This window comes from Acinonyx jubatus, chromosome B1, assembly GCF_027475565.1.
Source record: "Acinonyx jubatus isolate Ajub_Pintada_27869175 chromosome B1, VMU_Ajub_asm_v1.0, whole genome shotgun sequence".
NCBI lineage: Eukaryota > Metazoa > Chordata > Mammalia > Carnivora > Felidae > Acinonyx > Acinonyx jubatus.
This window is the reverse complement of record NC_069382.1, coordinates 141,024,976-141,037,801: the sequence shown is the minus strand read 5'-3', so window position 1 is coordinate 141,037,801 and position 12,826 is coordinate 141,024,976. Positions and strand designations below refer to the sequence as shown.

At 39.9% G+C, this 12,826-nt stretch overlaps 1 protein-coding gene across 3 annotated transcripts in view; it reads right to left on the bottom strand.

Moving 5' to 3' along the window:
- Window positions 1-690: 690 nt before the first annotated feature.
- PPEF2 (protein phosphatase with EF-hand domain 2) overlaps window positions 691-12,826 on the bottom strand; it is a 47,496-nt gene continuing 35,360 nt past the window's right edge. For all 3 annotated transcript variants that reach the window (XM_053217236.1, XM_053217237.1, XM_053217238.1), the window contains 6 exons: window positions 11,697-11,882; window positions 10,450-10,592; window positions 7,046-7,152; window positions 5,542-5,705; window positions 4,728-4,815; window positions 691-2,046 (listed from right to left, as the gene is read on the bottom strand). In XM_053217236.1, the coding sequence (XP_053073211.1) occupies window positions 1,823-2,046; window positions 4,728-4,815; window positions 5,542-5,705; window positions 7,046-7,152; window positions 10,450-10,592; window positions 11,697-11,882 (912 nt within the window). In that variant the 3' untranslated portion in view covers window positions 691-1,822. The remainder of the gene's footprint in view (window positions 2,047-4,727; window positions 4,816-5,541; window positions 5,706-7,045; window positions 7,153-10,449; window positions 10,593-11,696; window positions 11,883-12,826) is intronic.

Here is a 12,826-nt window from a genome sequence, read left to right as displayed (position 1 = left end):
ATAAATAAATAAAACTTAAAAAAAAATGTTCAAACCTGTGTCAGCATGGGGCAACCAGCTATTTGTTTAAACGTTATTTCTCAGTATACCTGATAAGGTTAACATCTGAATTGGTAGACTGAGTAAAGCAGATTGCCCCCCCTAATGTGGGTGGACCTCATCTTACTCATTGTAGGCCTGGATAGAATAAAAGGCTGAATAAAAGAGAATTCTCTCTCTCTGCTTGACTTTTTTTTAAGCTGAAACATCTTTCCTCTCCTGCCTTTGGATTCAGACTCAGACTGTTACTTAAATCATTGGCCCTCCTGGTACTGAGGCTGTTGGACTTGGGCTGGAACCACACCATCAGCTCTCCCCATCTCCAGCTTGCCGACTGCAGGTCTTGGGATTTGTCAGCCTCCATAATCAAGTGAGCCAACTCCTTAGGGTAAATCTAAGACAATACAATGCCCTTTGACAAAGTAATCCATTCCTGGGATTTTATCTTAAGAAAATGTAGAATTCAAAAGACTTTTGTAAAACAAGCTATACGCGGAAAGTTATTAACCATGGTGTTATTTATAATAATGGAAAACTAAAAACAATGCACATGATTAACAATTGGAAAATGGCTATAGTTCACCCATCTGGAAGAAAATTATGCAGCCATTAAACTAATAATCATGAGTACTATGTAGCAACACAGGTAAGTATTTACAATTAGGTATGAATTTATTTTTAAAAAAAGCAAAACATTAAATTATATAAAAACTATAGTTACAACAAGAAAAAGTAATAATGAAAACAGTCCATATGTTTCAGTCATGGGATTACATAAACAATTTTTCATAATTTTCCTTTATCAATGAGACATTTTTCGGTGGCCTGAGTGGCTCAATCAGTTAAGCGTCCAACTCTTGGCTCAGGTAGTGATCATGGTCCCCAGGTTCAGGCCCCACATAGGGTTTCGTGCTGACAGTGCAGAGCCTGCTTAGGATTCTCTCTCCCTTTCTCTCTGCCCCTCTCCCATTTATACTCACTCTCTTTCTCAAAATAAATAAATAAGCATTTAATTAAAAAAAATAAGGGGTACCTGGGTGGCTCAGTCAGTTAAGCATCTGACTTCAGCTCAGGTCATGATTTCCTGGTTCATGAGTTCAGCCCTGCATCAGGCTCTCTGCTGTCAGCATGGAGCCTGCTTGGGGTCCTCTGTCCCCATCACTCCCTGCCCCTCCCCCACTCTCCCTCTCTCAAAAATAAATAAACATTAAAAAAAATAAGACTTCTTCTTCTTCTTCTTCTTCTTCTTCTTCTTCTTCTTCTTCTTCTTCTCCTCCTCCTCCTCCTCCTCCTCCTCCTCTTCCTCCTCCTTCTTCTTTAAAGTAGGCTTCATGCCCAGCGCATTGCCCAATATGGGACTTGAACTCATGACCCTGAGTTGCTTAACTAACTGAGCCACCTGGGTGTCCCTCAATACAACATTTTAAAAACAATAAGTTAAAGGTATAAAATGAAAACAATGAGGGAGTTGAATTATCGGTGGTTCTTAACTGGGGTAGACTTCAGAATTTAAAAATATTTATACATGGGTCTTACCTTGTGAAACTTCTGAGACGAGGATGGGTTACCTATATATTTAAACACACACACACACACCCCACACACACCCAAATAGGTGATTCTGATGCACACTGGTAGGCAAATTCTCAGCATAAAATTCCACATATCTATGGAGAATAAAGGAGCTATTCCAGCGACAAGTGCAGTATTGGTTATGAGGCACCGTGGACGATGAACACCAGGCTGCTCTTAGTGTGTGCCTGGTTTGCTGCAGCCATTGTCATTAATTAGTGTTTGTGGTTTGTGGGCAATCTGAGGCATTGCCTTCTGAGCAGGATTGCTCCACAAGGCGGAAGGCCTCCAGGAATTCATTGATGTCGATGTGGCCATCCTTGTTGAAGTCAATGCTCCGTGCAAGGTCACAGATGCAGTCATCTGTGATGTTGATGTTCATATGAGAGCTGAACAGCTTCCAAGTATGCCTAAATTCGTCCAGTGAGATGAACCCTTACCAAAGAGAGGAAGTCACTTCAGTGAGTCAGTCTAGTTTTCTTCTTTTTTGCCTATTTTTTTTTAAAGTTTACTTATTTTGGGGAGACAGAGACAGAGCGTGGGTGGGGGAGCGGCAGAGAGAGAGGGAGACACAGAATCCAAAGCAGGCTCCAGGCTCTGAGCTGTTAGTGCAGAGCGCGATGCGGGGCTCGAACTCACAAATCATGAGATCATGACCTGAGCTGAAGTCAGAAGTTTAATTGACTGAGCCACTCAGGTGCCTTGCATGAGTCAATTTAGTTTTCAATGTTCATTGCCTCTGACATTCTTACAAGGAAACCTGCTCCTTACTGTTAAACAGGCAAAGATACCCAAGGCCTTGTATCTAGTTTAAATTCCCAAGGGAGTGGCATAAAATCAGTTGATCACCCCTGGGAGCAATTTTGTTTCCCTTCCTCTGGAAACATTTTTGATTGTCATGACTGGGGTGGGGGTGAGTGTTACTGGTATCTAGTAGGTAAATGCCAGGGATGCTGGTAAATATCCTACAGTAGTCAGGATGGACCCCAAAACAAAGAATTACTCAGGTTAACATGTCAGTAGTGCCATTGCTGAGAAACCATGCATTAAATCATCCCAAACATAATTTATTTTGCTTATAAAAAGCTTTTGGACCCATACACCTATGGTCAATTGACTTTTTTTTACAAGGGTTCCAAGATCATTCAGTGGAGAAAGAATTGTTTTTTCAATATCCTCATGTAAAGGAATGAAGCTAGACCCCCTATCTCGCACTACCAGCGGGAATTAACTCAAAAAAGGGGCGGCTGGGTGGCTCAGTTGGTTAAACGTCCTACTTTGGCTCAGGTCATGATCTCATGGTTCATGAGTTCGAGCCCCATGTTGGGCTCTGTGCTGACAGCTCAGAGCCTGGAGTCTGCTTCGGATTCTGTGTCTCCCTCTCTCTGCCCCCGCCCCCCCACTCACACTCTGTCTCTCTCTTAAAAATAAATGAACAATAAAAAAAATTTTCTTTAAATTAACTCAAAATGGATAAAAGACTTAACTGGAAGAGCTAAAACTTTAAAACTCTTAGAAAAAACCATAGGTGTAAATCTTTGTGACCTTGGATTACATAATGGTTTCTTAGATATGACACCGAAAGCACAAACAACAACAACAAATAAATTTGACTTTTTTTAAATTAAAAAAATTTTTGCATCAAAGGGAACTACCAAAAAAGTGAAAGGACAACCTATAAAGTTGGAGAAAATATTTGCAAACCATAGATCTGATAATGGTGTGTGTGTGTGTGTGTGTGTGTGTGTGTGTGTATATATATCAACAACAAAAAGATGAATAATTAAAAAAAATAGGCAAAGGATTTGAGCAGACATTTCTCCAGAGAATATATACAATTTTCCAATAAGCACATGAAAAGATGCTCAATGTCATGGGTAATTGAGGAAATGCAGATCAAAACCATGAGATACTGCACACTCAGTAGTATGGCTATAAAAAAGGGTGGGAAGTAACAAGTCCTGGTGAGGATGTGGGGAAATTGGAACCCTCAAACATTAGCAGGAATGTAAAATGCTTTAGTCACTGTAGAAAACAGTTTGGCAGTTCCCCAAAAAGTAAAACATAGTTTTATGATATGATTCAGCAATTGTACTCTTAGGAACATATTCAAGGGAGTATAAAACCGTATGTTCACATAAAAAGTTGTGCATAAATGTTCACAGTACCATCATGCATAACAGCCCAAAAGTGGAAACAATCTAAATGTCTATCAACTGTTAAATGGATAAACAAAATGTGGCATATCCATACAATGGAATATGGTCCAGCTATAAAGAAGAACGAAGATCTTATATATGCTACAACATGGATGACCCTTGAAAACATTATGCAAAGTGAAAGAAGCCAGACACCAAAGGCCACATATACTGTGTCATTCATTTATACAAAATGTCCAGATGAGGCAAATCCTTAGAGACAGAAAGTGGATTAATGGTTGCCAGGGGCTGGTGTAGAAGGGACAGGGATGGAGAGTGACTGCTAATGGGTATGGGTTTCTTTTTAGGGTGATGAAAGGCTTTATAGTTAGATAGTGATGATGGTTACACAACCTTATAAACATACCAAGAATCAGTGAACTGAATATTTTAAATGGGCACATTATATGGTTTGTGAATTACATCAAAAAACAGGTGGAGAAAGAGTAATGACAATGAAAAAAGCCTTTGGACCACTGGGGGGGAAAGGTGAGGGTATATAAGACCTTCCTATACATTTTTTCATAATTTCTTGTGAATCTGTAATTACCAAAATCAGAAATTTAAAAAGAATACGTTGGGAGTGAGATTGTAAAAAGCCTTTCTGCTCTAGACACTTTTCATTACTTCATGACTATCTTTGATGTGACTATAGGGATATTACATCTTCTAACCACTCTTTTTCCTGAGAAGTTCTCATTCAGTTTGTCTTCATTCTTTTCTGCCCTACCCCTCTTCTATATGGATTGCTCGTATTGTTCAAACACTTTACTAGTTTCTGCCATTTATAAGCATACTAATTATTTACTTTGTTCCCAAAGTGCTTGAGGAGAGAGGTAAATAGCCAGAAAGGAGACTGAGGCTGGGAGGTAAAGATTTGCTATGGGTCAGAAGTGATAGGATAATACATGCCTTTACCTGAATGATCACTGTCTATGATCCTAAAAATGGTCTCCAGGTTGGATCGGTTTCGATACAGTGTTTCCAGCAAACTTGACTGTATGTTCTACAAAAGAAAAGACATTTTTCTTTCTATATCTTATTGTTTAGGCTTGTCCTAATATATAAGGAACACAGAATCAACCCTGACAATAAGATACGGTTGAAAAAACTGAAGATATTTTATCCCCAACCCTTTCAGACTACCAAATAGCCCAAGGGTTTAAGAAGTACCTAGACCATGATGAAACTGTTCTAATATTGACCATGGGGATGGTTGCACATACCAGTGAATATACAAAAAACAAACAAACAATGAATTATATACTTTGAATGGATGAATTATATGGTATGTGACTTATACTGAAATAAAGCCATTTAAAAAAGTACTTAGCTCAAGGCCTCACGTACATTAAACATTCAATATGTATTTATTGAATAAATCCTTCTCTTTATTCTAGTGGGAGAAGCAGCATAATGCCAAGGAAGTCAGCAGACCTGGGTCTGAGTCCCAGTTCTACAATTTAGAAGCTTCGTGAGAGGTGTTCTCATAGGTATAATGGTACTGATAATACTAGCCTCACGGGGTAGGTATTTTGAGGATAAACTGAGGCAGCATATGTAAGTTGCTTAACACAAAACCTGACATATAGAAACCCAACAAATAGTTCCTTTTTCTCATCCATCTTCTTTTTTGGGCTCTCAATATTTGACTATTTCTGATTCAAAGCTCTCCATAAGGAGATTCATGGCCCTCCATAAGGAGATTCATCCACCATTTTCACACCATTACCTCACGGTTCAGTTGTTCTTTGGCCAAATCCTCCAGCCAGGACTTGTACTCCAATGTGTTATCCGTTGAGCTGTTCACCAGCTGTGGCCTCAGCATCCGCCATGGCAGTCCTAGATGCAACACAGACTCCACGGCTTCTGCCCAGTCACTAAGGGTGATTAAACCTACAGGAAAGAGCTAATTTGTTGACTTGTCACTTATAAGTCTAGTGTCCTGCCCAGAGTGCATGCCTTTCTATCCTGACATACTTCTTGCTGTCTGTAGGTAATAGAGATAATAGGCACTCTCACTATTTTTGTTGGTCAAGGTCGAGTACACTGGAAACGAGGGTTGCAAGATAAAATACAGAATGCTCAATTAAATATGAATTTCAGACAGACCACAAAGTATACGGCCCAAATATTGCACGGGACATTATTAGACCTTAAAATTGTTTGTTGCCTATCTATAATTTAAATTTAATTAGTTACCCTGTTTTTATTTGCTAACCCTGGGAAAACAACTGAAAAGTCACACAACACTCCCATAAATAATATCCTAAACTTTACACACAGGCACACACAGCATTGGTTTTTGTTATGTATATGAATAGATATTATACATATATACGTATATCTGTATATACATATACAGATATTATACATGATTATATATATGAACAGATATATACATTATATATACACATATATATGTGTGTGTGTGTATATATATATATATATATACATATACACACAGCATTGGTTGTTGATATGTATATGAACACATATTGCTATGTATTTATGACTGTTACTAATTTTCTAATAAGGCTATGTGTGGTCAATGTATATTAGACATTCCATTAAGTTGAGCAAAGACAAAATTTCTAGCTTTAATAACAGAGCACAGAACAGATACGTACACACTAAATAACAAGAAGCCAAATCACTAACCTTTTGCAAATCTCGGATATGTTCTTCTAACCTTCCAAACCTGTTGCTTTTTGCTTAGTTCTGGCCTTGTCACCCTCCCCTTGACTCCATTTATTTTTACCATCTCCATCTATATTTAGCTACATTCACATTCTGTTAAAAGCTTGGAATTATAAAATTTAGAAAAGATAACTGGAACATTAAGTTGAATAAAATGAAGAAAGTAGTCAAAGAATGTCCTTTGGTTATCTTAGTTCATTATTATTTAATTTTTTTAATGTTTATTTGTTTCTTAGAGAGAGAAGGACAGAGTATGAGTGGAGGAAGGGCAGAGACAGAGAGGGAAACACAGAATCCAAAGCAGGCTCCGGCTGTGAGCTCTCAGCACAGAGCCTGATGAGGGGCTCGAACTCACAAATCAAGAGATCATGACCTAAGCCAAAATCAGGGCTTAACCAACTAAGTCACCCAGGTGCCCCAATTAGTTACCACTAATTCAACAAATATTGATTTGATAACTTCTGCAAGACAGATTTGTTGTTGTTGTTGTTGTTGAGCTTCCTTCTTCTATGAGTATTTTATTTTCTGAGTCTTACCAGTTTTATCTGCATCATGCTTCTTAAATTCACCAAGAAGATCTGAGGAATGAGCAAATAACTTTTCCCGCAGAGCTCTCAGAGCTGACTCCTCTACTCTGCTAATCCTGGGACAGGAGAACAAAAGAAACATTTTAAAAAGTTAACATAGAGGAAATAGTGAGGGGTTTTGTTTTGTTTTTACCACATTCCTCCTCTCTCTTTCTTAATGTCTCAACCTCCCTAGAACTCAGTTTTGGGGAGAAGAGCTCACTTTTTGAACAAAGAGTTTCATCTCTTATTTCTCCCCACTGCCCTCCCACTCCTCCCTGCCATGGACAAATAGGACCTACTGTGTCCTACCCAGTGCAGAAGAGTGGTTACAGCAAAAGTTCCGGAAAAAGACCACCTTTGTGGTAAAGTTAGCTACCTGCACTGCACCTCAGTTTCCTCAAGGGAAAAATAGGGATAAAAATGGTACCTACCTCGGGCCACCTGGGTGGCTCAGTTGGTTAAGCGTCCAACTCTTGATTTCTGCTCAGGTCATGATCTCACTGTTTGTGAGTTTGAGCCCCGCATCAGGCTCTGTGCTGACAGCATGGAGCCTGCTTGGGATTCTCTCTCTCCTTCTCTCTCTGCCCCTCCCCTGCTCTCTCTTTCTCTCTCTCAAAATAAATAAATAAATAAACATTTCTTAAAAATGTACCTACCTCACAGGATTATTGTGAAGATTAAAAAAGTAAATTCATATAAAGCACTTAGAAGAAAGCCCAGCACATTGAAAGCACTCAGTAAATGGTATCTTCTAATATAATCATATGCTTTCCTTACAATTTATTATTATGTTAAATAGGCACAAGGCCAGATTTTGAATAACAAAATAACATTAATTTAGTTTTCTCATTCTTATTGGATCAAAAGGGTAATTCTGGGCATAGCACTTTGCCCAAGTAAGTGTTCAATAAATATCTGTAGTTGAATCAATAAAAAGATACAAAGAGATAAAGGTAAATATATACTTTGTCATGCCTCATTTATAGCCATTCTATAAATTACGACCGGATATCCTGTCTTTTCAATGGCTAAAAGTTACACACACACACATGTGAGCACATACACGTGCACACACACACAGAGTTTTAATCATGCTTGATGAAAATTTTCCTTGCAGTTTAAGGTGGTTAGTATAATAGACCTTAAGTGGACTCTACCAGACCCCTAGCAGAGCGTGAAGTGCCCAAAACTCATCCCAAATCGTATGGGTACGTGAATTTATTTGTTTTTTTCTGGAGGGAGTTCACTGTTTCATCAAAGGTTAAAAGAAGTATGGGACTCCCTTCTCTCCAAAAGTTAACAAACCACTGGTCTGGCAAAGCATTTGCACTATCTTCTACTAACTTGCAGTCATCAATCATTATCATGCAGGGATGTAGTATAGTGATGCTCTCAGGAGCTGTCTAGATGTATAAGGCTCTCGGTTTCTACATCAAGCCAGAAACATTGAACACTAACTAAGTGCAGAGCTCTGCATGGTTATCTCAATCCTCCAACACCCACTGAGGTAGGTCTGATTATTATGCCCATTACAAAGTCAGTAATCCAAGGTCACATAGCTGATACAGGGTAGGACCAGGAATCAATCTTGACCTATTATTGTGAGACATGGGTGTAAACCCAAAGTAAATGGATTCTGAATGAGGGCTCTTCTAAGAAAAAGACATGATCTTGAGTTTATGGACATTGAGACATCAATCATAGATGGTCAGAGACATCTAACGTGTCCACTGCACTCCAGGGAGTTGAAGTTGTCGGACAAGTGACTTCTGGGTAAATTGGATGATGTTTACTTGCTTTAATATAATCAATGAACATTTATTTCAAAGAGCTCTTTTTTTAATATGTTTTAAAATGTTTATTTTAAACATTTAAAACATTTAAACATTTTAATGTTTAAACATTTTAAACATTTAAACATCTGTCTCTGAGAGAGACAGAGAGACAGAGCACAAGCAGGTGAGAGGCAGAGAGACAGGGAGACACAGAATCCGAAGCAGGCTCCAGGCTCTGAGCTGTCAGCACAGAGCCCAACACGGCTTGAACCCACAACCATGAGATCATGACTTGAGTTGAAGCTGGATGCTTAAATGACAGACACTCAGGTGCCCCTCAAAGAGCTCTTTGATTATATTACTAAAACATACTCTCTATAGGATTCCCTACAGTGACTTCATTTGTAGTGATTCCATATGTACCTAAACCATATGGAATTGTGGTATTCCAGTTGCCTGGGGCCCACCCCTGGAGATTCCAATTTGGTGGGGCTGCGGAGGCTAGGGCGGCTGATTTTTTTGTAAAGCTCCACAGATGATTCTGCTGCACAGGGGGTTTGACTATCACTTAATGAGTTTAAATTTTCATATAAAACTTCTTGAGTGAGGCTGGCCTTGATTTTTTTTAATAACTTAAGTGTTTAATAACTCTTCATATTCAGTAACTCAAGAGTGATTTAAAATAATGCACTTTTATAGCACTCACACAAGGCAGATGGTAAATATTAGTATGTTCTCTTTCCAGGGTTTATGTCAAATTTGTTCTGATTTCTAATTAGTTCCTCTGATAATTAGAGAAGCTTGCTCAGTAGCACTAAAACTGTATCTGTTGGCAGCTTATATACTCTGGGGCCATCTTCCTGGTAGGAGGCAATCCTGCGTGTCTGTTAAGTATGTGATTTCTGAAATAAGACTGCCTGTATCAAGGCTTGCCTTCACTGTGTTATTAGCTGTGTGACCATGGGCTAGCTGATTTCATCTGTGTTCTTTAACGATCTCTTCTATAAAACTGAAATTAGTATGAATTTCTTAAGTCCATTGTTAGATACTACATATAACTTCTTTATAATAGCACTTAGTGTGTGGTAAGCTCACAACTAAGGTTAGAATTCAGAAGCATCTCAACAGAAGCCATTTAAGTAATATTATATGCTTCCTTCCCAGGGAGAAAAGGGCATTGCTAACAAATGTGTGAACTGAAACCCATCTGTCAAACCCCTTGAAAGCAAAGAACCTTCGGCTCTGGCTTAGGGAGTAACACAAACCCTTTAAAGATGAGAGAAAACAGAGAGTGGCCCTGGAAAGACTTAGTGGCCTGGTACATGGACTTTACCCAAGATGTGCCCATTGAGAATAACTCCTGCAGGAAACAAATTTGTTACTCCCATTCATGACGGGTCGGTACAGATCTTCAAGTGTATGGAGGAGAAGGAAGAGGCCCCTGCTAGAATGTCTATTGTAGACCTTACTGCTAACAGGGCTACATTTTGAATTTTCACTTAGAATGTGGATAAATGTAATGATGTTTGACATTTCAAAGGCTCCACAAACACCGTCATTCTGGTTTTCGGAAAATCATTCATTAAAAAGTCTTGCCTTTGCCTCATGGTCAGCATGTGGGTCACCTTGTTAGCTTGATACTGCACGATGTACGGGGTCAGGGCTGGCCCCAGTTTGACATAGGCCCCTCTGTTGCTGCCAACTTCATAGTAGTTGGAGGCAGAAAAGATTGTTAACACCTAAATCAAAACAGAGAGAGAAAGGCGTTCAGGTTCGCTGAAGAACTCTTGACTCTCAATCTGATAGGGCCCAACCCAATTTCAGGAGCTGCTCTTCTTTCTTGACCTCACCTACAGATCTTTTAAATTTTTTTTAAAGTCATCAATGCTGGTAGGGCAGGAGTGGTGGCTCCAGTAATAACAACTTGGATTCTGATAGGACATCCACAACATGTTTTCTTCACATTTTTATCCCAAGTACAATAGCAGGGGTAACAGAAAACACTTCATTTGGTTCAACTTAGAGGCAAGCTGGAACCGATAAATTAGGAAGGGTCGTTACAATTGGCAAGCCAGTTATCAAAGCTGGTGTGAGGCCTCAAAGTAGAGTTTCCTACAGAGTACTGTGCCTCCTGAGATGCTCTGTGGAAAAAGTTTCCATTGTCAATACATTGGGAAATAGTAGACAGTGTATCTCTTCTTGGAGATTTACAAGGAATATAGGAAACTAATGGTTCTCAGAAGTCCTGCAGTAGAGAAACTTGTATAACTGTTTAACCAAACATTTCTCAGATTAGTTGATCTTTTTTTTTCCCCACACGGAAAGCTGTTATTCTCCTGCAGAGTTAGTTTTTGTGGGAATACTCTCATCCTAGTGGCATTGGGCTAGGCTAACATTGTAGGATTAAGATGTCCAAAGATCAGACAGGACATTAAGTACACTCCTGAGAAGACAAACAATCCTGAATCCCTGCCTGGGGCACAGTGCAGAAATCCTGTTACCCTGTACTGTTGTTTGAAATATGTGCCAGTGAGCAACGTGACTTACAGAATAGAGATGTGCCTGGGAAAGCACCAGGCCATATTTCTAGCCACAAGATGGGACAATATCTGCCCCTTTTTCTCCTCTCAGGGTATTGGTGAGTGGTGGTAGCAATCGAATTTTGAGGTTTAAAGAGGCGATGAGAGCCAAGGATAAATAACAGTAAAGGACCTAGTCGCTTTGAGCAAGTGGCTAACAAATACAAGACACAGTGGATTGTGGGAAAGCAGGAGCCTGAGCTCATCCAGGCCTGGGAGGAGCAATATGGACCACTCGTGGGCTTCTGCAGATGGCCCACCCACCTTGCGGCTGTGGCAGAACTCATAGCCTTCAGGTTTGCACTCGTGTGAGCGGATCAGGAATTGCAGGTTGTATTTCTGTAGCAACCGTTCTGTCACATTGGGTCCAAAATAACAGCCTCCTCCTCGAACAGTGTTGGCCTTACAGCCCTCCTGAGCCATGGGATCACTCCACAGTATATCTACCACCTGGAGAGACCAAGAGATGGTTTCTTTCCTAAAATCTAGACAGAGATTCAGAGTCATTCCTATGAGAAGAGGAGGAGGAAGAGGAAGAGAAGGAAAAGGAGTAACAGGAGGAGGAGGAAAGGAAGAGGATACAGATATTTGAATAAAAATAAGGGAATAATTTTTTGCATAATCAATGTTTGACATATGCTTATATTTTGAATCCCTGAGGTTTCAGAATCTTTTTATTATTCATGGAATGAGCGTGGGTATGTGCATATTGTTTGACAAGCTTGTACCCACTTTCTTGGAAGTAAGTCTCACATGAAAGCTCAACACGTAAAACAGATTAAAAGGGAACTGCTCTGGTAGATGCTTTGATCAGAGTCAGTTGTCTTCAGTGAGCCCCAGTGCTCCAGGCTCCTGGACATTTGCCCCAAAGAGAAGGCAGACATCTGGGCCTGGCAACACAATCTCTCCTCCAGCATCAGGTGTGGTCCTGAGAATGTGCAATCAAATGCTTCATTTCTTAAAGTAATGTCAGCATTAAAAAAAATTTTTGTTTGATGTTTATTTTTGAGAGAAAGAGAGCACAAGTGGGGGAGAGGCAGAGAGAGAGGGAGACACAGAATCCGAAGCAGGCTCCAGCCTCTGAGCTGTCAGCACAGGGCCCGACGCGGGGCTCGAACTCACGGACCAGGAGATCATGGCCTGAGCGGAATTCGGATGCTCAACCAACTGAACCACCCAGGCGCCCCTCAGCATTTGCAAATAAAAAATTAAAAAAAAAAAAAATATATATATATATATTTAAATTTCCATTCTAAGTTGATGTTGAAGCCCAGATCGATAGTGAAGGGAGAACGTAGCCTAAACTCACCATCTCTCTCTCTGAGGTTTCCAGCCTCAGAGTCAGCTGTGACTCCTCTTTCTCGCCACCCTCCATCTGGTCAATCAGCCCGTTC